Here is a 22,541-nt window from a genome sequence, read left to right on the forward strand (position 1 = left end):
GATGGATGGATGGATGGATGGATGGATGGATGGATGGATGGATGGATGGATGGATGGATGGATGGATGGATGGATGGATGGATGGATGGATGGATGGATGGATGGATGGATGGATGGATGGATGGATGGATGGATGGATGGATGGATGGATGGATGGATGGATGGATGGATGGATGGATGGATGGATGGATGGATGGATGGATGGATGGATGGATGGATGGATGGATGGATGGATGGATGGATGGATGGATGGATGGATGGATGGATGGATGGATGGATGGATGGATGGATGGATGGATGGATGGATGGATGGATGGATGGATGGATGGATGGATGGATGGATGGATGGATGGATGGATGGATGGATGGATGGATGGATGGATGGATGGATGGATGGATGGATGGATGGATGGGCTATATGATGAGTGAATGAGCCTTGAGGAGAGAGTCGCTGAAAGTATTGGTATGGATGGTGGTAATGTTGTTGGTGTTGATGCCGGTGGTGTTGTATGTGGTGGTGGTGGTTGTGTGGTTGGTGGTGTTGGTAGTAGTGTTGCTGGTGTTGGTGATGATGGTGATGATGATGATGATGATGATGATGATGATGATGATGATGATGATGATGATGATGATGATGATGATGATGATGATGATGATGATGATGATGATGATGATGATGATGATGATGATGATGATGATGATGATGATGATGATGATGATGATGATGATGATGATGATGATGATGATGATGATGATGATGATGATGATGATGATGATGATGATGATGATGATGATGACGATGACGATGACGATGACGGTGACGATGACGATGACGATGACGTCTGTGACAATTAAAGGACGTTTTCATAGGTGCTATGCATCTACCCTGACATAAATGTAAAATCACCAACATCATGTTTCTCCGGTCACGGCGGAAATGATCCCGGATGTTCCTAATAACCAACAGCTCTTTGCTGTAACTGGTTCTGAGCCAAGGTCGCTATACAAATGGAGTGAGATAAGCAGCTTCATGATTTTTTTTCATGTTTATTTAACGATTCCTTGCTGTCTTAGTTGATCACCACCTTCAAGAGGCTTACAAAACCTTTAAAGTAATGATTTGGCAAAGTTAGCGAACACTGTCAATCTTTGGCAGCTGTATACCAATTGTGGGTTTATTGGTCACGTCACCGAAAATGTCTGGTAATCGTGATATCGCAACAACTACAAGCTTTATACGATGAACTTGGATAATACAATTTTAGTATATAGATACAGTTCATGCTTATGAGATGATGAAATTTGACCTCATTAATATTCATGCATCCATCATTTTTTTTTATACTAAATAGACTTTTACAACATGATAACTGATTCCTGGCACCTCCCTTTATATGTTGCGGCATTCGTCAATAGATAATCCATCTTCAGTTTGGTGTGCACAAGTTCATGAATATTAACATTTATGACTTACCACAGTGTGCTTGAATATGCTTGGGCATCGGAACCACTAAACGTTTCGTTTTCTGGGTTTATCTATTTAAGTTTTTCTTTTTAAGTTAGGTGTTGACAGGGCACTTCACCTTCCCATTTAACCGTGACTTCTTGTTTAGAAATTTAACTTGATTCGCTCAAATACGATAATTGTAAAATTCAATCGGTGATATAAGACGAAACGTCTGTTTGACATCTGTTCACTGGGGGGACGGTCCCCGAAAGCTGAAGATTTGAGACCAACTTTTGAATTTTACTAAGTGGGGGGGGTGGGGTGGTGGGGTAAACGGTACTGTATAAACCATCTTCTCTATTCCTTTGTTGTGTTTAAGTCATTAATCCTGTGTCGTGGCAGCTTTACGCGTCCGGAAGTACTTCACACAAAACGGATTAAAGGCACAAAGTTCCCAATGCAGGTTTAGTTAGTGACGGGTCAGAGAGGTCATTGGGTATATCCCTTTAATGTCAAGGGTTTCCTTATATATATATATATATATATATATATATATATATATATATATATATATATATATATATATATATATATGTATAAACTGTTTATATATATAACTGTTCGTTCACTTCGTCAGTGTGCAGAGAATTTTACCAAAAATGGTCCAAATTGAAATGGCTACGTCATTGAGAGTGTTAACGAACTAAATGTTTTGCTTACAATTATCTTACAGTTTTGTATTTGCATTAATTAATCATTCAAGCAATCAATAAGTCATTCATTGAAACAATCAAACCAGTTACTCTCCCATTTTCATAAAGTCCAAAAAGAAGACGACCGAAAAATTGTTTCTGTTTTTCAACAACTTTATTTAACCATCTTCAACTTCATAACGACTTTCCTAATGACCATAATAAAGCAGAGAAATTATGAAAACAAACGATTCTTTCTCTTGGCCATTCTTTCCTTTTTTTCATAGAGAACACCAAATAAATATCTTTCACTCACTTACATATTTATCATTTGTAAGCATTGCACTGTCATGACAAATCTTACATGTATTAGTTGTCTATTAGTTGTGTTTATACAGTTTGTAGACCATCAAATGATTTTCACAAGATTGATATCAAAATTTATGATAATTTATTAACCATACAATGTATCTGATGCCTCTAAAATAGAAGTAACTACTAGAAGGATGACACTGGAAAAGCGACATCCCTCACCACCCCCCCCTTTCTTCCCAAACCCACCCTCACACACTCCCCAGTAATGGATAACAGAGTAAGCAGATGAGGCAAGAGCCTTGGGGAACACTCCCTCCCCCCCCCCCCCCCCGCCCGCCAAAGGGCTTCCATGAAAACTTGAGCAAGCCATTTCAGTTCTCCCTTTTCGGGTTGTGAATTCAAAATCATATTTTGCCTGAAGGGCCACAGAGGGTGTTATTCATGCAGTGTTGATCTCTGCCCACCCCTCTCCCCTCCCCTCCCCTCCCCACTCTAACCTTGCCCCTCTGACATCACTTCAACAACAGACAAAGCTGCACACCACCCTTTTAATGGATAATTCTGAGTTCATCTAATCTGCCTCTCACTCTCCTCCCTGGCAACCCACTCTAGTTTTGTTGTCGAAAACATTTTTTGTTTGTACTTCAAAGTCTGTATATATTTATATATATATATGTATATATATATATATATATATATATATATATATATATAGATACATGTTTGTGTAATCTCTACTGTGGAACTGTGTAACACTAATTTCACAATTGCTCAATGTGAGTGACAGTCATTGAAAACCCATAACAGCAGCTAGATAGATATATCATCTATACACAAAATGACATTGTTGATAATATTACAGCAACACTCAACCACAGATGGAATTTCACTCAAAGTATATCAAGGCACTGACGAAAATATAATATGGAAATATAATTCTTTCAAAGGAAGTGCAGAATAAATTTGGACGGAAATGTCTCGAATGAGAAGGTAGTTTTTATCCTCGATGACTATTAAAAGAAAAAACTAGGCACTTTCAATTCAAGTTCAAGGTGTAAAGATTTCAAGGTTAAAAATTTGTTTTTTCTACCATCAAATAATTATCATCCAAAATTAACATATTTATGACATTTTTGCATAGTTTACATTCACTCATTTACATACAGTTTTATTTACAATTGATACATTTTTTTTTTAGTTTACAACTTTCATCTCTTCATTAAGGGAAGACAAAGCTCTTCATAGACTTGTCACGAAAAGGATTTCATGTTATGCGACCCATGTAGGTGTCGGTTCAATCCCCTCCAAGTTTAAGAATGTGACCATCTTGTGGTCAAAGTCGATTGGCCTCTCCCCTGGTTCCCGGTAACGTTGCGACATGTTGTTGCCGAGATACGCTATCAACTCGCAGTGCTCTTCAAACTGTTGTAATTTTCGCTTGTACTTCTTTCTCACATAATCCGAACTCTTGGGGTTGTAAGCTGCAAAAAGAAAATCATAAATTGCCGCCAGGTAAAACACTGCCATAATTTTCTTTCTGTTGTTGTAGGAATAAAATGATTCGATTATGGGTTGTTTTTTTTGGGGGCTTGGAATAGTTGGGATAGTTGTAAGGTTGCAATAAAAAAACAAATAATTCCCCTTTCCTATTCCATTACGAAGTTAATGGCCATAAATTTGTCATCACTCGCATGATTTAGGTGAACAGGAAGTAATATATCATACTTAGCACGAGTACTTATCATACTTAGCACGAGTACTGTGTGTACTTTTGGAAATTGTAATAATCAACTATAAGAGGACAAAGCATTACCAATAACTTGATGAAACATAAACGACAAAGTTTTAATATTTCTCTTCCAAATCCTTTGAATTCTCTCAATTTTTAGGTCACTCTTTAAATATTTTAACATTATCAAACCTTTCAAGTGAAATGCAACGTAAATGAGAGCTGATCGTGAAACACTCAGGAACGGAAACTTTGGTTTGAAGAGTCCCGCGGCAGTCATGGCTTTGGTGATGGCAGTAGATAGAGTCTGCTCCATGTACCCCAGCATGGGTAACGAGGTCACCATCAGGGGGTCCTTCCGAGGGGGTAACTTATGAGGTAACTTCAAGTTATAATACTTCTCAGGAAGTCTGTGAATATAACACATTAAATTAAAACAATAACACATAAAAATTAGCAAAATCAACAGAATTATCATATTTCTTTCTCTGGTTACTGTCTATCTCCCATCTATTGGTTTTCTCTGATTTTTTCCTCCATTTTTATAGTTTTTTAGCTTCCTTCCATTTTACTATTATGGAAGGTGCAGAAGTTGCACAAATAGGAAACTGTTCTCCAAGTCAACAAAGGTGAAAATGACACAAATCAAATTTCAACTTCCTCGAAAAAATTAGTCGATGATGTCATGAAACCCTCACCTCATAAACTTGTGTAATTTTTTCAGGTCTTCAAAGCAATAAAGTTTCTCGCGATATTCGACGACGAGCTCTGTGTTGCCAGGAATGAGTGCCTCATACCTGTACGGAGATGAAATAAACTTAAAGGCATTACAAAAAGTATCAGACACGATGGCAATTTTTTTTCCAAATGAATTTCCACAAAATTTTGTACTAAATGTGTTTATACTAAAGTGTTTTATGAGTAAAGTAAAGATGAGTAAGTAAAGATTGTGAGTAAAGATTAAATTTACCACAGGCGTAACTCATACTGTAAGATTCTTTACACAAGTGAAAGTGGCCTTAAGTGAAAACAGCAGACACCTCTCAACTGCAGAAGGGTCACCTCAGTTCGGACAGTGCTAGTATATTAGGCGTCCGCTGGGATGCGATAAGTTCTATCTTTATAAACTAGTGGTCAGATAAAATGTAATAAGTGAACGAGTAAATGAGTCAATAAGCCGAGCTTTTACAAACCATCTCATTTTGTTAGGTTTGGCTGAGTCGTTACTAATAACTTTTCCAACTCGAGTCAAGTCTTTGAAACGAGTCACCGTAAAAACTTGACAAACCTCTTCTTCCTGTAACTGTCGTCACAACTTACAATACTGTCCAAATAAGGAAATCCTGACTGCCACAATGGCAAACTTATTACTTAAAAAGAGAATTGTCAGTTTGTGAGAAAACCCCTCTGTGGAATGACTTGAGACATATCAAGGCTTGAATATAAGTTATGAATACTAGTCAGTAATAAAGATAATAATTAATAAGAAAATATAACTAATACAAACTTTTTCTAAGGATAGTAGTCTAGATAGTAGATAGTCTAAGGAAGTACTTGAAAAGGTCCAAAGGAGGGCTACTATGATGATTAGTTCCTTAAAGAGTGTTCCTTATTATAGGCAGTTACAACTGTTGAATCTCACCACACTGGAGCTTAGGAGGTTACGGGGGGGGGGGAATTGATTCAGGTTTTCAAGATTGTAAATGGTTTTGACAATTTATCCTTTACCGACTTTTTCTTGTTTGCTAATAGTAGTTGTACCAGAGGTCATTGTCTTAAACTCCAAAAGTCACATGGTAGGATTAATATTCGGCATAACTTTTTTTCTAATAGGGTTGTGAATGAGTGGAACAGTTTGCCTGAGAAAGTTGTACTTGCAAGTACTGTAGTGTGAATGGGTTTAAGAATGCTTTGGACAAGCACTTTAAGCATTGTAATCGGGTCTGAGTGTTTGTGTCTTCAGTTTTTTTTCTCTCTCTTTAGGGTCCTTGATGGGGACTTAAGTGTCCCTCCTGATCCTTTTTTCTACTAAACTAAACTCATATAATATAATTCCTGATCTGTGGCATAATTTTTTTACCACAACACCTTAGATTAAGCAGAATAATAAGATGCACTAATTAAAATCTCTTCAGGAAAATCAAGCAAGATACATTGTGTAACGTGACAGGGGTCATTTTTATAGCTTAAGAGAATTTTTAGAGCCCACAGTAGCCTACCCAGCACCCTACAGTTAACATGACAAGGCCAAATTTTGTGTTTCCATGTGACATATCAATTATTATCTGTATTAGTATTCATGTTTTATTGCTATTTGTGACTAGCACACCAGCATTTTAAAGACCTGTTGTCAGGATAGAATACTTCTAGCCGATACTTTTAACGTTATCCATTGACAACATCCCACATGTAACATGTTGGGCGCCACTTCTATATATGACATATGTATCAATCTAATTATCTTATTCAGTAAATCATGTTCTGTGCTATTTATCACCAACAAACCCATTGCATTTCAAAGATCTACTGTGCATTACCGTTTATGCTCAATTTACAAGAAAATAAAAGCCACGGAGTTTGCATGTCAATTTCTGGCCGTGTTGAAACCAAACCGAAGTACTGACTATTTATTCAACACCATTTCTAGATTTCATTTTTCAGCAGACAGACATGTATGCCAAACAAACCAATTTTCTCATGATATTTTTTCTTCTTCCCCTTTCCCTTCCACTTGCAACTGCAAGCTAGGCTTTCTCACCTTAGTTTTCCATCCAGATAGGTCACCGAACAGTAACCTTGTAATTCTAGCCTCATGGGGAACATGGTCTTCACTTCCAGAGGTGTTCTTCTCTTTGGTAACAGATCGGGAGAGGGGAGGCGTCTGGGGGCCAGGGGGGGAACGTACTGCTCTGGATGAGCTAGGAATTCATCTCGTTTCTCCTGGTTCTCTAGTTTGTAATATCGTCCACGGAACTCGGCGGCCAGGTCCAGGCTACGCGCCGTGGAGCAGTCTACGAGTTCACCTGTACGAGCAAGACTGACGGGACAATACTGCCCAAAGTCTCCGAGTCGGGATAGAAATTCTTTGGGCGTGATGCAAAGATCGGCTATTGAAACTGCCTTGCCTACAAATAAAAAATCAAAGAGGAAGAATTGATGAAAAAGGTAGAACTTTTTGTTAAGAAGGTGACTTTATCTACTCTAACAATATCACCATTGACTTACCATCTATAATTCTCTGTAGGTAGTCTTGTATCTGCCCTAGAAGTTACCTCTAATAGTATCACCATTGACTTACCATCTGCAATTCTCTGTAGGTAGTCTTGTATCCTCATTACACTCTTCTTGCCTTCCTTGACTGCCTCGTTCCACACCCACCACTTAGATCTCTCTCCGTCCGCTGCTACCCAGTTACTATGTTCCTCTTTGTACCATTCCCTAACACCTGTCACCTCTTTCTGCCAGGCGGCTATCCTTATGGCCATGATCTGGGCACTATCGTGAAGGGGCAAAGTCCTAAGAAAAAGAAGTAACGATCAACTGTCATATAAAATATCAAGCCGACAGTTTGTAGTTCTGTGTGGTATCGGTTTGATTATAAAGTGTCTGCAGATGTGGGCAAAGAAAAAAAACCACCGTCCCCCTATTCTCTATCTTTGTGGCTGTAGTTCTGTGTGGTATCGATTTGATAATAAAGTGTATGCAGATGTGGGCAAAGAAGAAAACCCCACCGTCCCCCGATTCTAGATCTGATTGGCTGTAGTTCTGTGTGGTATCAATTTGATTATAAAGTGTATGCAGATGTGGGCAAAGAAGAAAAACCCACCATACCCCCTATTCTAGCTCTGACTGGCAGCTGTTTCCTTCCTCAAGTTACTGATGATTACGCTAATACATTTTTGTAGTAAATATCTCCCCACTCTCCCCCCCCCCCATCCCTCCCCTACCTCTACTTAACATGTAACAGGTCCTTTACATTTAGGTACAGTCTATTATCGATGGCAGATAACTCATTCCTCAAATGATGTTTCCTCTTCTTAACTTACCTGAGAGGAGAATGTCGGTCTTTCATTCCCCGTACCATCAGTTCCCGACTGTCGACCTGAAGTTCCAGGATTACCACTGGAATGATGTTGTACTCGGTTAATAGGTCCACCTGTGTCTTTGTGACAGGGTATCCATCCAATATGTACCTTCAGAAAAAAACAAAAATCATAGAAAATAAAATTTAGTTTGGGAAAGTCCTCTCTCCTTACCATACCCCCACTAAGGCTGGCTCAGGTCCCCACGAGGAATGATAGCTTGAAGAGGGGTGTATGAGGGGTGTTTGAGGGGTGTATGAGGGGTGTATGAGGGGTGTACGAGGGGTGAGGAACTGCCTACCACCGGCCTTGCTCTGCAAAGTGGATTATGTGCACATATAAATCCTTAAGTATTATTATTAATATTGTTGTTGTAGTTATGGTTATACCACTAATTTGCATTACAAAGAATGATTATGATAACATCTTAATTGTATTCCGGTCGTACTATTAAAACAATAAGTCACTAGATGAGGAAAATAATATCTTTATCATATCTACAACACTGAAATGATTTAGAAGATGTTGCCAATTTGGGTGACTTGGTTAGTCGGGACAACAGAGAACCTTGCAAGGGAAGGGCAAATGTAACAAAACTTATAGATTATGTTTTAATATTGCCATTAGAAATATTAACATAGCGTTATGTGCTTATGGAATAATTTTCATAAAGGGAAAATTTTATTATCAGAAAGCAAAAAGGAAAATTTTTAAAATTCATTAAAACAGCCAAATAATGTTAGTGAATTTAACTTTTACCCTCTGGTGTTTGCTTTTGAGTCCAGCATGGTCACCTCCAAAGCCCTTACTGCTAATTCGTCTGGAATTACAGCGCCTTTCTGCAAATGGGAATTGATCTGATTGGCTAGCTCAGTCTGGGATTGCTGATTCAAAACAAAGCGTACTGCTTCTCCAATGGATAACCTCATCATTCCATACTCTGCCACAAAGCGGTTTGCGACTGGGAAAACGAGAGAAACGTAGAGGAAAATATTCATGAACCGTTATGAAAATCAATCGTGGTTTCATAACGTATTAAGCAAGTCCGTTGCTGGTGTTAAGGATGCTGGTTCCATTTACTTTTCATATCGGTAATATCGCAGACTATAAAATAAAAAGAGTTGTCATGGATACCAATCTACAGTTGAGAAGAGAAGTAATGTATTGCAGTCTACAGGCTCTGTAATATCTTCTTATAATACATGAAAATATCACAAACATTATTTGTTACGTTCCATTAAACGTCTCTGCCTTGTTTGACCTATTCAGTGTGTAAGATTTCTGTCTACAGAATATCGCTTCTTATGTTGTTTGATATGGGCAAGATGTGCATGTACCTATTTTAATCTCGATAGTTTCCCGAAGGCCCCAATTTACAGAAACATCACTTATACTCACGGGTTGTCTTTCCACACTTTGGTGGACCGATAATGGCCATCTTGGTAGGCACCACCGGTTTAGGAGAGGGCTGTCTCAGATACTTCAGAGGATTCAGCAGAAACGAATCCCTGTCCTCCTGCGTGGACAGGAAGAATACGTTCTGTCGATACTGGACGGGGAACGACGGGAACCCGACGCCCTGCATCGGCTGTATGCAGTCCTTGGCCAGGAGTTTGACGGGACACCACCTGCCAAAGCGAGATGGATGTTTGTAACCGATCTGTAACATCTTCTGTGCCACGTGTTCTTTGATGGGGTAAACTTTCTCGAAGAGGCTCTCCCGGCACTCCACTACTGGCTGTAGCGTCTGCTTCAGAGTGTAGCGGACGATATGAGGCTTCCTACCTCCGTCTAACTCCATCCTAGGGATCAAGATCTCCTCCAAGGTTTCCTGAAGAAGAAAAAAAGAGATGGAAGAATTTATCACGTTTCTTAATTAGAAAGTCACAGAGCTAAAACTTCAAAATGGAATCTGAAAGCCAGCCTAGCTGGGTTATGACAATATCCATCGGTAGATCATCTATCCAATTTATGAAATCAAAGCTGAAAATGCATGCAGGTGAGAGTCCTTCTTCCCCTCGGTCACTCATTTGTTTTCAGACCGATATCCTCGGACCTGCATATCCTTCAAATCTCAACTTTTCTGACTAAAATGGATACATTTTTGCTTTTCTTTCCTTACCCATCCAATGGAAGATATGTCTCCACAACAGTGCTGTGTGTGTCATAAATCCAGACATGTGTCATCTCATATCAAGAAACTAGCAAGAGCTCACTATCATACATTTCATAAATACCAATACGTTGAACACTGTTTCGAACCATTTTTATTTCTTCCTCCCCCATTAATTTCAAACTTGATCTTCTGAGTCGAAAAATGTTAGTAGTATTTATAATCTGCCAGCATCTTACCAATGCCCATACTTTTCCATGTACATCATCCTATGTATCTTTTAATTCGGCCCTACATTTCTTTCCTAATTTCGATTCCTAAACCACAATTCTCCCACCGTCTATTCCTCTCCCCCCCTCCCTTCATCTTCCCCTCCCTTGATCTATCCATTGCCCCTCCCTCCCCCACCACTTTCTCTCCTCTTAATTAATCCCTACCTGCACAGATGCTAGTCTATTGGTATCCGCATCGTACATATCTTTCCTCCCGATTCCTAAAAACAATTCCCCCACTGCTATTCCTCCCCTATACATCTTTCCCTCCCTTGATCTATCCATTGCCCCTCCCCCCCCCCCCACTTTCTCTCCTTTTAATTTATCCCTACCTGCACAGATGCTAGTCTATTGGTATTTTCATCATACATTTCTTTCTTTTTGATTCCTAAACCACAATTCTCCCACCTTCCATTATTCCTCCCTCCCCCCTCCCTTCATCTTCCCCTCCCTCGATCTATCCATTGCCCCTCCCCCACCACTTTCTCTCCTTTTAATTCATCCCTACCTGTACAGAAGCTAGTCTATTGGTATTGTCATCATACATTTCTTTCTTTTTGATTCCTAAACCACAATTCTCCCACCTTCCATTATTCCTCCCTCCCCCCTCCCTTCATCTTCCCCTCCCTCGATCTATCCATTGCCCCTCCCCCACCACTTTCTCTCCTTTTAATTCATCCCTACCTGTACAGAAGCTAGTCTATTGGTATTGTCATCATACATTTCTTTCCTTTTGATTCCTAAACCACAATTCTCCCACCTTCCATTATTCCTCCCCCCTCCCTTCATCTTCCCCTCCCTCGATCTATCCATTGCCCCTCCTCCCCCACCACTTTCTCTCCATTTAATTCATCCCTACCTGCACAGATGCTAGTCTATTGGTATCGTCATCATACATTTCTCCTATCTCATTCCTCAGCCTGTCTTCGGCGTCTTCTTCCATCTCGTCGTCATCTTCTTCCTCCTCTTCCTCCTCCTCAAATTCCTCTGCCAGCAGTGCTTCCACATCATCCTCCTCCTCCTCCTCATCTTCATCGTTATCGGACGCATCGGATTCATCGCTGTCTTTCTCGGCAGCTTTTTGGGCCTGTGTTTTAGAAATTGTAAAAGATGACTTTCGGCAAAACCTTAAACTTGGATATGTGGTAGACCTTATAAAAAAACACTGCTACAAGTCCAGATTGCATTTTCTATACCAAGTTTTAAATTTTTGAGAAATGACTCTATAAACATATGAGATTCTTCAAAGAAAGTGGCTGGACTACTAAGTCTAACACAACGACGACCACTGGGTCAGGTCATACAACTTTTATGATCTCTAATAACATGCGTACATAATACATTACAACGGTGATCTGTTGTTTATGTGTCAAGCTAAAAGAACATGTTTCAATTGAGTTTTATTGGGATTCATCAAATAATGGATTCCCGTTAACATTTACACCAGCACTGAGGAGCTGATGTCATAATCGAGTTGTATACTTAAAGGAGTATTCTCGAGGGATGTTTGAGCTTGAAAAATACTTGACACTTTAAGATTGTTTGTTTAGCACTTAATGTATAACAAACTCATGACAACATCCCCTGTAAATCCACTGAAGACATTGACGATATCGGATTGATGGTTACAACATCGTGGAATAGTTCAGCATGACAACTTCCTTTGGAAAATTGTAACCTGCAAAATCTGCATACTCGATGCATGACTCCATGTATAATAGCATGATTGTATAATGAACAAACCCCTCGGCCAAAATGGCTGATCTGTATGACAAATGAAAAGATACTGCGAAAAACTCACCATTTTTTCGGCCTTCTTCTCGGCCATCTCCTGCTGCAGTTCCAGTCGGCGTTTGTTCATCGCAGCATCTCGTTCCTTTCTCTTCTTCTCCTTCTTCTTCTCTCTCTTGGCTAACTTCTTGTCTCTCTTCTGTTTCCACTTCTCCATCTTCGGTGGGAGCAAGCGATTGGTGATCTCGCCGTCGTCGACGGCCAGGACGATGGCCGCGTCGGGAAACAGGCCTTTGTCCGCCATGAACTGAGCTTCTTCTACCGTACGGGGAAATCCTTCCAACACGAAGCCAGTTGTCCTGAGGGTGGGGATTGATGCAATACCGTGGTCTAAAGATACTTCTATGTACATTTTAAACGACATAGTCAGTTTTAGTTTGGCAAAGACTCAAAGAGGGCAAATGTTGCCACAAGATGCTCCTCTGAATAATAGGTAACTGCATAATATTTATTTGGGTCTGATATTTAGTGGGTCTGATATTTAGTGGGTCTGATATTTAGTGGGTCTGGAATTTAGTGGGTCTGATATTAGTGGGTCTGATATTAGTGGGTCTGATATTTAGTGGGTCTGATATTTAGTGGGCCTGATATTTAGTGGGCCTGATAGTTAGTGGGGCTGATATTCAGTGGGTCTGATTTTAGTGGGTCTGGAATTTAGTGGGTCTGATATTTAGTGGGTCTGATATTTAGTGGGTCTGATATTGCCATCCTGGTATGATCACTTTCTAAGCAGAGGTTAACAGGTTAAATCCAATCCATATTTTTAACTATGCAGAGTTTCTAAGCATGTATGAATCAACACAAAGGAGATCCTTTATCAAAGGAGAATTACTGTCAGTTAAAAAATTGAGAAACTTCTCATGTCATAACACCAGCAGAAAGAACTGGGGAGACATGGGCGGGGGTCGGGTACAGCCCTGGGCAAAAAATAGACCTGGGAATATATGGAGGGAGCCAGGGTGGCGACTTCTCATTTTCATAACATCATTTAGCCAAAAATGAAGAGTACAAGAAGGGTACATGGTGAGATAATTTACCTCGAGTACCAAACTGGCATTTTGCACATTTTGCACATCTGTCCAAAGATACCATCAAACACAGATAAGACACAAAATAGTGCACTCATCCCTCTCCCTACAGTCTCATCTCTGCATAAACCCCTTAAAATCTCTCACTGCTTCCCTCAACATCCCATTTTGGTACATTTCGGACCTCTACTATATCTCAGTTGCCATAGAAACCTAACTCATTTTGCTTTGATATTATCAAACAAGCACTCACTTGAATGGTTCCTTGTTCCACCAATCAGAGGCTATTTTCTCCACTGTCTCCAGGGACAACGCCTCTTCTCCCATCAGGTTTCCTTTAATATTCTCCTCCTCCTCTGTGAGCTCAGCCTCGGGCTCCTCTTCTTCCTCTGCTTCTTGCTCACCCGTTTCTTCTGGCTTTGACTCCTCTGGACTGGTTTCTTCCACCTTTTCTCCATCTTGAAGGGAAACAGAGAAGGTTGTAGTCACTGCCAGATTTAGGCATAAGTTAAACAGCCTACAGCTTAGAGCCTCACAATCTGCAGGGGCCTCAGAAATTTCAATTTCAGTTTTTTTTTTTTGGTGGGGGGGGGGCTTTTAAAATTATGTGCACAGAAAGTGCTAAACTGCGTAGCTGATCTCTGAGGACATAATTCATGATTTCGTTTTTGGGAATGAACATTTTTTTAAATTGAAGGCCTATCTGATATAATTTTGGACACAAGTTCATTATTACTTATTTTTTTTATTTAAATGCCTTGCTATTAAACAATTAAAAGGCATACAGGTACATGTTTTCAAGTTTTGTGAAACCTTGTCATGTAATGTTTTAATACGGGCTTCCGAGCTTTATATAGCTTAGGGCCTCACCAAGTCTAAATTCAGCACTGAGAGAGAGTCACGAAAGGTTATAAATTCCTTATAAAGCTAGGATATAAAAAATATGACAGTTCTGATGTCCTAGCCACCTCGTTCTTGGTTTTACACTGAGACTTTTTACACAGAGAAGAAGTTTCTATTGGTGTGAAGATACTTTCTACACTGTGAATATGTTTGATTACAATTCAGAAAAAAATGAGATTTTATTATACATGGTGAAAATATGAAGTGTGAAGATAATTGGTCAAACACTGGGAAGGTTTTGTTCTTTTTGTATTAAATGTAAAGAAATTTTTAAACTTCAGAGATATTACATTTTTCATTTTTATTTAAATTGTTAAGCTAAATTTTTTACAAAGACACAAAGCAAATGTTGACTTCATCACGGTACGGTGTACCGGCTGTACAGCTAACCATTGTGGAACGAAACACAGTTTGCAGATACAAAGGTCAATCCAACTTGGCAGTGTGAGTAACGATGTCACAAAGAAAATGGCCCAAAGTTGAACCCGTAATATCAGGGAAAGATCCTTGTATCAACATGCTTTGAGACAGACATGCTGATAACACTCTTTATAACTGATAGTTTGAAACAGAGAGGTTTAGGGTTTGAATATGAATGTGAAACACAGGGTAAGTCCCTTGGCATTTCAATACTGCACCCATAATAGGTCAGATACAGTGGCAGAGCGTCCATACAGTCAGGGGGGAGTATGCCCCCCCTGACAGCCTTTCAGCTCTTTACCACTTTTTACTTATTCGCGATTATTGACTTTTTTATTGCGCTCTCATCTACCTATTGACATTTGTCACATTTTGTTGGCGATGACACCTATTTATTCTTCGTTTATCTGCAAATTAGCAAGGCCCGGAAAGGGTCATTTCCGGCGATCTAGGTAGTATCTTTACTCAAAAAATTTCCGTACGCTCCGCGCCAACCTGTGGTGGCGCTCCGCTTAGATAGTGTCAAAAGCGCCCCTACAGACCATTCTCGCCCCCCCTGACCAATACCCCTAGCTCCGGTCAGTGTCAGATAGTCACCTTTGACCTCTGCATTCTCTTCTTCATTGTCACTATCTGGTTCCTCTTCCTCATCTTCAAACTCTGGGCCGATCTTCTTCTTGGTTTTTCCGATGATTAATTCCTGAAGTCTCTCCCTGAAGTCGATGTGAAATATTCCCAGCTCTTCGGCTAGATGTCTGCCGTGGAGAGATTTCCCGGCGCCGCGAGGTCCAAGCATCAATAGTCTCACTGGAGGTGGCTGAAATATTAATGACATTATTTATTTTCATGTATTTTTTTTACAGTAACGATACTATCGAGAATATTAATGGACTTGTTGTAAAACCTTCAAAATATATGCAAAATGCAACAGAAATAGAAACACGGACGAATATCTATATTCTTTTATATTTTCTTTATATGACGTTTAGTCACCTTCGGAATACTAAAAGCAGAAACTTTCATACTTATTTTTCAAGTGTTTGCAATAATTGGATATAATGCCGACCACACTTGATTTATAAAGCTTGATTTATAAAGTTAGCTTGATATATAAAGTTAGCTTGATATATAAAGTTAGCTTGATATATAAAGTTAGCTTGATTTATAAAGTTAGCTTGATTTATAAAGTTAGCTTGATATATAAAGTTAGCTTGATTTATAAAGTTAGCTTGATTTATAAAGTTAGCTTGATTTATAAAGTTAGCTTGATTTATAAAGTTAGCTTGATTTATAAAGTTAGCTTGATATATAAAGTTAGCTTGATTTATAAAGTTAGCTTGATTTATAAAGTTAGCTTGATTTATAAAGTTAGCTTGATTTATAAAGTTAGCTTGATTTATAAAGTTAGCTTGATTATAAAGTTAGCTTGATTTATAAAGTTAGCTTGATTTATAAAGTTAGCTTGATTTATAAAGTTAGCTTGATTTATAAAGTTAGCTTGATTTATAAAGTTAGCTTGATTTATAAAGTTAGCTTGATTTATCAAGTTAGCTTGATTTATCAAGTTAGAAAGTTAGCAACCATAGCTTGCTTTATAAAGCTAAAAAACCGGCTAGCTTGACATTCCTTACCTTAAATGGTTTCCCTTTGGCCACATACACATTAGGATCAGCCAAAAACTTGTCTTTATTATCTTGGTTCGAAAAGTAGTAAACCCTCTCTCTGTACTTGGAACCAATCTCAGGGTTACCGGGCCAAAGGACAAAATTCTCCTTGAATGCGACAGGGCAGAAATGTTTGGTATCTCCAAGCTGTTTCTTCTTATTTTTGGCCACTTCTTCATCCTGAGGAGATAATGTTATAACATTTTTGGTTTTAAATTCACAGATTTCATATTTCTTACGGAAAGCTTTAACAAACTACTCTCTTTCGTGGGATTGCAAATCAAACTTTACAGATATGCCATTGTTTATAGCACAATACATACCGTATTTTATTCATAACATGCACAAATTTACAGGCATGTATCCAGGGTGGGTGTGGAGGTTTCCCCTGCCCCCCCCCTCCTTTTCAACCCGACCAAAAAAATTAAACAGTTGTTATAGTAACGACCTTGCAAGTAAACCGTATTATATACCTAATTTATAGCCTAAATATGCCTCAGAATTTCACATGTAAAACTTAATTTTAGGGGGTGGGGACACATTGACACCCTACATGGTACTCTGTTTCAACAGAGCCATATCACACATTTTCATGGAATCTGTTCATTTTAACCATACCATCATCACATACAACACAGATGTTATGGCAGCTGTATGAAGGAGTTTTGATCAATTTTTCAATATTTTCATTTGTGGAAACTAAAATACCCATAACTATATTTTTTAAATATGCTAATAAGGGTTAAATCATAGGTTAAAAAGTTTTTCAGGTGATGAAAATGTTGAGGATACAATCAAAGTCATTAATTTATACTTGTTCATTACTGTTCGCTTGGTTTGAAAAGACCTAGAAGATTGTCTCAGTGTGATGAAACTATATTCTTTGAGTAGTTACTCGACAGGGTTGCAGACTTGTTGACCAAAAAAAAAAAAATTGTATCCTTCATAATATGTGTACAAAGATATGACCAACTGTGGAAGGCAGCATTTTCCATTTTTTCTTTTGGAGAGGGGGGGGGGGAGGGGGACGGGTGGTGTGGGGAGGAGGAGGTAGGAGAAGAGAGGACAGACTAAACAGACACACTGACAGAATAGATCAATTGAAGAAAGCTACAGAGGTACAGCAATTCTTAACGGTAACCCACTGATTCATTATGGATGATACCGTATTTTAAAAAATTTATTAATTCTATAAAATACTATATTAACTATACATAATATTCATTTCCATAAATTTGTTTTTAATTTTAATTTTGTAATATTTTTCTTTCCCATTTAACTCACCTCTTCTTCTTCCATTTCATCATCTTCATCTGCTTCTGCATCCTCATCCTCCTCGTCCAGGTCCATGCTGGTGTAGTCGGCCGCACGATAGGTGTAGGGCTCTACGGGGAAAAGGGAAAGAAGAGGAGTACAGCATGATACATGATACACCGGTTTGTGGTTAAAGACAAAAACAGATTGTTTATAGTTTGCACTGTCCTGTCAAAGTTAACCCATCTCTTAAAATAATGCTGTTTTTTGGGGGGGTCTTTGCTTGTTTTTTTTTTTTTTTTTTTGCTTTGGACGAAATCTAACATCTGTCATTCTTGTCAGAACGAGAAACACTCTGACCTTAATACTAAAGGTTTCTCTTTAAACAGCAACAATCAATGACCGTGTAACATAGACAAAAGATACAATCCACCCTTAATAAAAGAGTTCAACAACGATAGCAGCTAATTCAGAGCAATAGAAGGAAATCAACACATAAATGTTTCCCTGCTCATCAAAACTACCCATATCCTTGGTAGCCTACCCTTCCCCATCTGCCTCCTCTCTGCAATCCACTTTATCCCCCATCCATGACCTCTCCCCTATCCACTACCACTCACCCCCAACGGCCACTTCTGCCTCCCCATACTTTCAGTGACCCTCCATCCACGACATCTCCCTTATCCACTACCTCTCCACTCACCCTAAACCACCTCTACCTCACCATCATTTCAGTGACCCTCCATCCCTTATCCACTACCTCTCCCCTATCCTCTACCACTCACCCCCAACCACCAACCTCTACCTCACCATCATTTCAGTGACCCTCCATCCCTTATCCACTACCTCTCCCCTATCCACTACCACTCACCCCCAACCACCACCTCTGCCACACCCCCCATATCAGTGACATCTGTGACAAATTTAACATAGAACAACAGAGGACAGACAAACGTACGTTCAACTTTATTGTGAGCGATCTTCAAGACGTCATCGATGCTCAGGTCTTCAATCTCCACAGTCAATGGCTCCAGGTTTACCGTTCCTGTGAGTAGGGCCTGGACCGAGGGCCATTCTCTCTCAAAGTCCATCCTCTGGTCCTTATACTGTTGAGTCTCTGGTCCATCTGGTGGTAAAACGTTCTCGACTGGGACCTCGCTCTTTTCTGTAGATATGAAGGGAAGGTCCAAAATGTTGCTTGTTTTATAATTTGTTTCCTTTTGTAGGGACTGTTCTATTTCAATACAACACATATTAAGTACAATATCAATATAATAAATCTCAACATTATTCTTAAAGTAGGTTGTAAATGGATCACCTCAAAAATTTGTTAGGAGTTTACAAAATGGGGGGGGGGGAGCATTGTGAAACTGTAGTTGAGGTTATTGAGTTGACACCAATTACCAAATGTGAAATTAATGCATTTGACCTTTAAACATTCTAAAAACAAAGGAGAATTATTCTGCACCCCAATTTCAGACAGATTTTCCTTCCAACCCTTGCCCTCTCCTAATGGACCCCTCCCCAACATTTCCTCCATCAATAACCTAATTGCAGGTCAGCTTCCTCCCCTCCAACCCTCCCCCGCCCCCACCCCCTCCAAGCCATCCCAATACAAACTTCTCATTACCATTGCAGTTTATTCACACATAGTTCATTTGTAAATTCCTTAAGAAATTATTATTATTATTATTGAGTAAATTGGTTTTCTGTATAAGGTCAGCTGACCTTGTGTGACAACGCAGGAATAATTTAAATCAAATATGACAAATATGACAATACATGACACATGGACTATTCTGCTTAAGATATTATGGTTCACATTATGAGTAATCATCAGTATTGTCTAACTACAAATACATGATCCGATACCTGTTGCTAGGTAAGTGGAATCTCCAACTGTTGATTCAGTTGCCTCAGTTAATGCAGGTTCTGGGGCTAAGTTTAGTAAATAGCAGCAGAAGAGGGCAAAAGGGATAGATGGGGTAATAGGGATAAAGGGATGTAGGTTGTAAAGGAGGGATAAAGGGGTTAAGGGGATGAAGAGGGGAAAGGGATAGATGGGGTAATAGGGATAAAGGAATATAGGTTGTAAAGGAGGGATAAAGGGGTTAAGGGGGATGAAGAGGGGAAAGGGGATAAAGAGAAGGGGATAAAGGGGGAGGGGATATAGGGGAAAGGGGATAAAGAGCGAATGGAGATAAAGAGGGGAAGAGGGATAAAGACAATTAAGAAATCATCATTGGTAGAGTTAAATGGAAGAATTTAAAAGCGAGGAATGACAGATTACAGAAAAGAAAGAGAAAAGATTTAAATAGTGAATGAATAAAAAATAAAAAAAAGAATTGGGAGAAAAAACCCAATTGAAGAGGAAAACAAGATGAATATGAGAAAGAATTGAATTAAAATCAGAAGGAGAAAGAAATGGGATAAAAACAAAAAAATATTTTATGGATTAGTAATGAGTGAGATGTGAATATGATAACAACTATAACAGTCATTGCAATAATAATAGCAATTATAACAATTATAACAATGATAACAGGAAAAATGAGGGAAGGAGCTACTCTTAAAATATTTACAAATGATACAACAGTACTTAGCATATTTTAAGTAATTTTTGAAGGGACATTTTCTCCACTATTGCTTTAGTAAAACACTTTGCAAAATAGCAAACAATCAAGGGTTTGTAGCCATTACCATTATCCTTCAATTTGCTGCATAAATGTACATCATTTACCTAATTATTTCCCAAAATCCAATCAAATATTAAATGTTCACATTCCTGGAGGCTGTGGGAACTGTGACTTGAGAGAAAGAAATATGTCAGCAGGAAAAGTTGCACAAAACAAACATCACCTTACAGTGTCCAGTTCAAATGAATCCATTCCAGTGGTGTAGATAAGGGGGCACAGACCCCACCTCTAATCCAAATATATGTCTGGCCCCCACTGCCACACCCCCACCCCCACAAAAATATAGCAGGGATTTTTTCCCTAGAAATTATATTGAGCAATACCCTGCTTGCCCTCCTCCCCCTAGAAAGGTATCGGGCCTTTCTAAACATAACTAGTCTAGCTACGACCCTGATCCCAAGCAATCCTCTGCCTGCCCTCCTCTACCTAGAATAGTGTCTGTCCCTCCCTAGGAAACCTAGTCTAGCTATGCCCCTGATCCATTTACACACAGATAACATTTAACAATGAATCGTGCATGCATGCATGCAAAAAACAAAAACTCTAAAATTTTCAAGTTTTTGTTTCAGTTATTAAACGTTGGTTTACTTAGAGAACTTGATAATTGGATCTCCCTAGCAGCAGTAATTCATTGACAGCTTGTTTTATGCAGACAATGAGTCATCGATATTTTTTTTTTTTACCTTTGCTCTACATTAATACACAATGACTATATTCTATTACTAATTACTAAGTTTCTGTGCACAAATATCATCACTCATATTTCAGTATCAGGATGTTTCATGAAAACACAGCAGACAAAGCCTGCGTGTTTGTGTTTGAAGTGCTATGCAAAACATGTAGTTTATAGTAAACGGAAGAGTAAGTATTAACAGGAAAGGACTCAACAGATTACACAACGTGACCGTGTGTACCTAATGACCTCCCCCTAACCTTCTGGATTCTATATTTGGCACAAAACTTATATTAATTCCATAACCATTTTTGCTGATGATTGGACACGCCTAACACTAAGCACCTTTATTTTTTCTATTTTAACGATTTTCCATAAAACAGGGTGGTAGCATCATGGGTTAACTGAAGAGAAATCAAGCATTTAGAGCAGCCAGAATGCTTTTGTCTATTGATGCTTCACTAATCACATCATGTATAAATGTACCTTTGACTAGGCTTAATTTGCAATGATATGATGGTTCAAATGAATGAGGGGTATTGCCATGCAGGTGAGATGAAGGTGTGAAGGTACAAAGCTTGCACCATATAAGTTGTCAGCTATGAAAGTCATGGTACAATGGTGATAAGCACCTTTATTTTTTCTATTTTAACGATTTTCCATAAAACAGGGTGGTAGCATCATGGGTTAACTGAAGAGAAATCAAGCATTTAGAGCAGCCAGAATGCTTTTGTATATTGATGCTTCACTAATCACATCATGTATAAATGTACCTTTGACTAGGCTTAATTTGCAATGATATGATGGTTCAAATGAATGAGGGATATTGCCATGCAGGTGAGATGAAGGTGTGAAGGTACAAAGCTTCCAGCAGATTAGTTGTGAGCTATGAAAGTCATGGTACAATGGTGAGGTATGGGCGTGCAGGTGAGATGAAGGTGTGAAGCTACAAAGCTTCCAGTAGATAAGTTGTAAGCTATGAAAGTCATGGTACAATGGTGAGGTATGGGCGTGCAGGTGAGATGAAGGTGTGAAGCTACAAAGCTTCCAGCAGATTAGTTGTGAGCTATGAAAGTCATGGTACAATGGTGAGGTATGGGCGTGCAGGTGAGATGAAGGTGTGGAGCTACAAAGCTTCCAGTAGATAAGTTGCCAGCTATGAAAATCATGGTACAATGGTTAGGTATGGCGTGTAGGTGAGATGAAGGTGTGAAGCTACGAAGCTTCCAGCAGTTTAGTTGTCAGCTATGAAAGTCATTGTACAAGGGTTAGGTATGGGCGTGCAGGTGAGATGAAGGTGTGAAGCTACGAAGCTTCCAGCAGATTAGTTGTAGGCTATGAAAGTCATTGTACAAGGGTTAGGTACTGGCATGAAGGTGAGGAGCAGAGACATTACTAGCACGCATGTTGTTAGCTATAATAATGATGCGATGGTGAGGTATGGGCATGCAGGTGAGGTACA

At 39.1% G+C, this 22,541-nt stretch overlaps 1 protein-coding gene across 8 annotated transcripts in view; it reads right to left on the reverse strand.

The window, feature by feature from the left end:
• Positions 1 to 2,930: 2,930 nt before the first annotated feature.
• The window catches only part of LOC139962557 (adenylate kinase 9-like), a 35,931-nt gene continuing 16,320 nt past the window's right edge, over positions 2,931 to 22,541 (reverse strand). For 3 of the 8 annotated variants that reach the window (XM_071962669.1, XM_071962668.1, XM_071962666.1), the window contains 16 exons: positions 19,583 to 19,648; positions 18,669 to 18,875; positions 17,741 to 17,841; positions 16,424 to 16,636; positions 15,390 to 15,609; positions 13,723 to 13,927; positions 12,452 to 12,740; positions 11,510 to 11,737; positions 9,664 to 10,096; positions 9,025 to 9,226; positions 8,230 to 8,376; positions 7,482 to 7,699; positions 6,942 to 7,308; positions 4,882 to 4,980; positions 4,376 to 4,593; positions 2,932 to 3,935 (listed from right to left, as the gene is read on the reverse strand). In XM_071962669.1, the coding sequence (XP_071818770.1) occupies positions 3,724 to 3,935; positions 4,376 to 4,593; positions 4,882 to 4,980; positions 6,942 to 7,308; positions 7,482 to 7,699; positions 8,230 to 8,376; positions 9,025 to 9,226; positions 9,664 to 10,096; positions 11,510 to 11,737; positions 12,452 to 12,740; positions 13,723 to 13,927; positions 15,390 to 15,609; positions 16,424 to 16,636; positions 17,741 to 17,841; positions 18,669 to 18,875; positions 19,583 to 19,648 (3,425 nt within the window). In that variant the 3' untranslated portion in view covers positions 2,932 to 3,723. Of the gene's footprint in view, positions 3,936 to 4,375; positions 4,594 to 4,881; positions 4,981 to 6,941; positions 7,309 to 7,481; positions 7,700 to 8,229; positions 8,377 to 9,024; positions 9,227 to 9,663; positions 10,097 to 11,509; positions 11,738 to 12,451; positions 12,741 to 13,722; positions 13,928 to 15,389; positions 15,610 to 16,423; positions 16,637 to 17,740; positions 17,842 to 18,668; positions 18,876 to 19,582; positions 19,649 to 22,541 lie in introns of all 8 variants that reach the window. The other 5 variants (XM_071962670.1, XM_071962667.1, XM_071962665.1 and 2 more) reach the window with 2 other exon arrangements.

Source organism: Apostichopus japonicus, chromosome 21 (assembly GCF_037975245.1).
Source record: "Apostichopus japonicus isolate 1M-3 chromosome 21, ASM3797524v1, whole genome shotgun sequence".
Lineage (NCBI taxonomy): Eukaryota > Metazoa > Echinodermata > Holothuroidea > Aspidochirotida > Stichopodidae > Apostichopus > Apostichopus japonicus.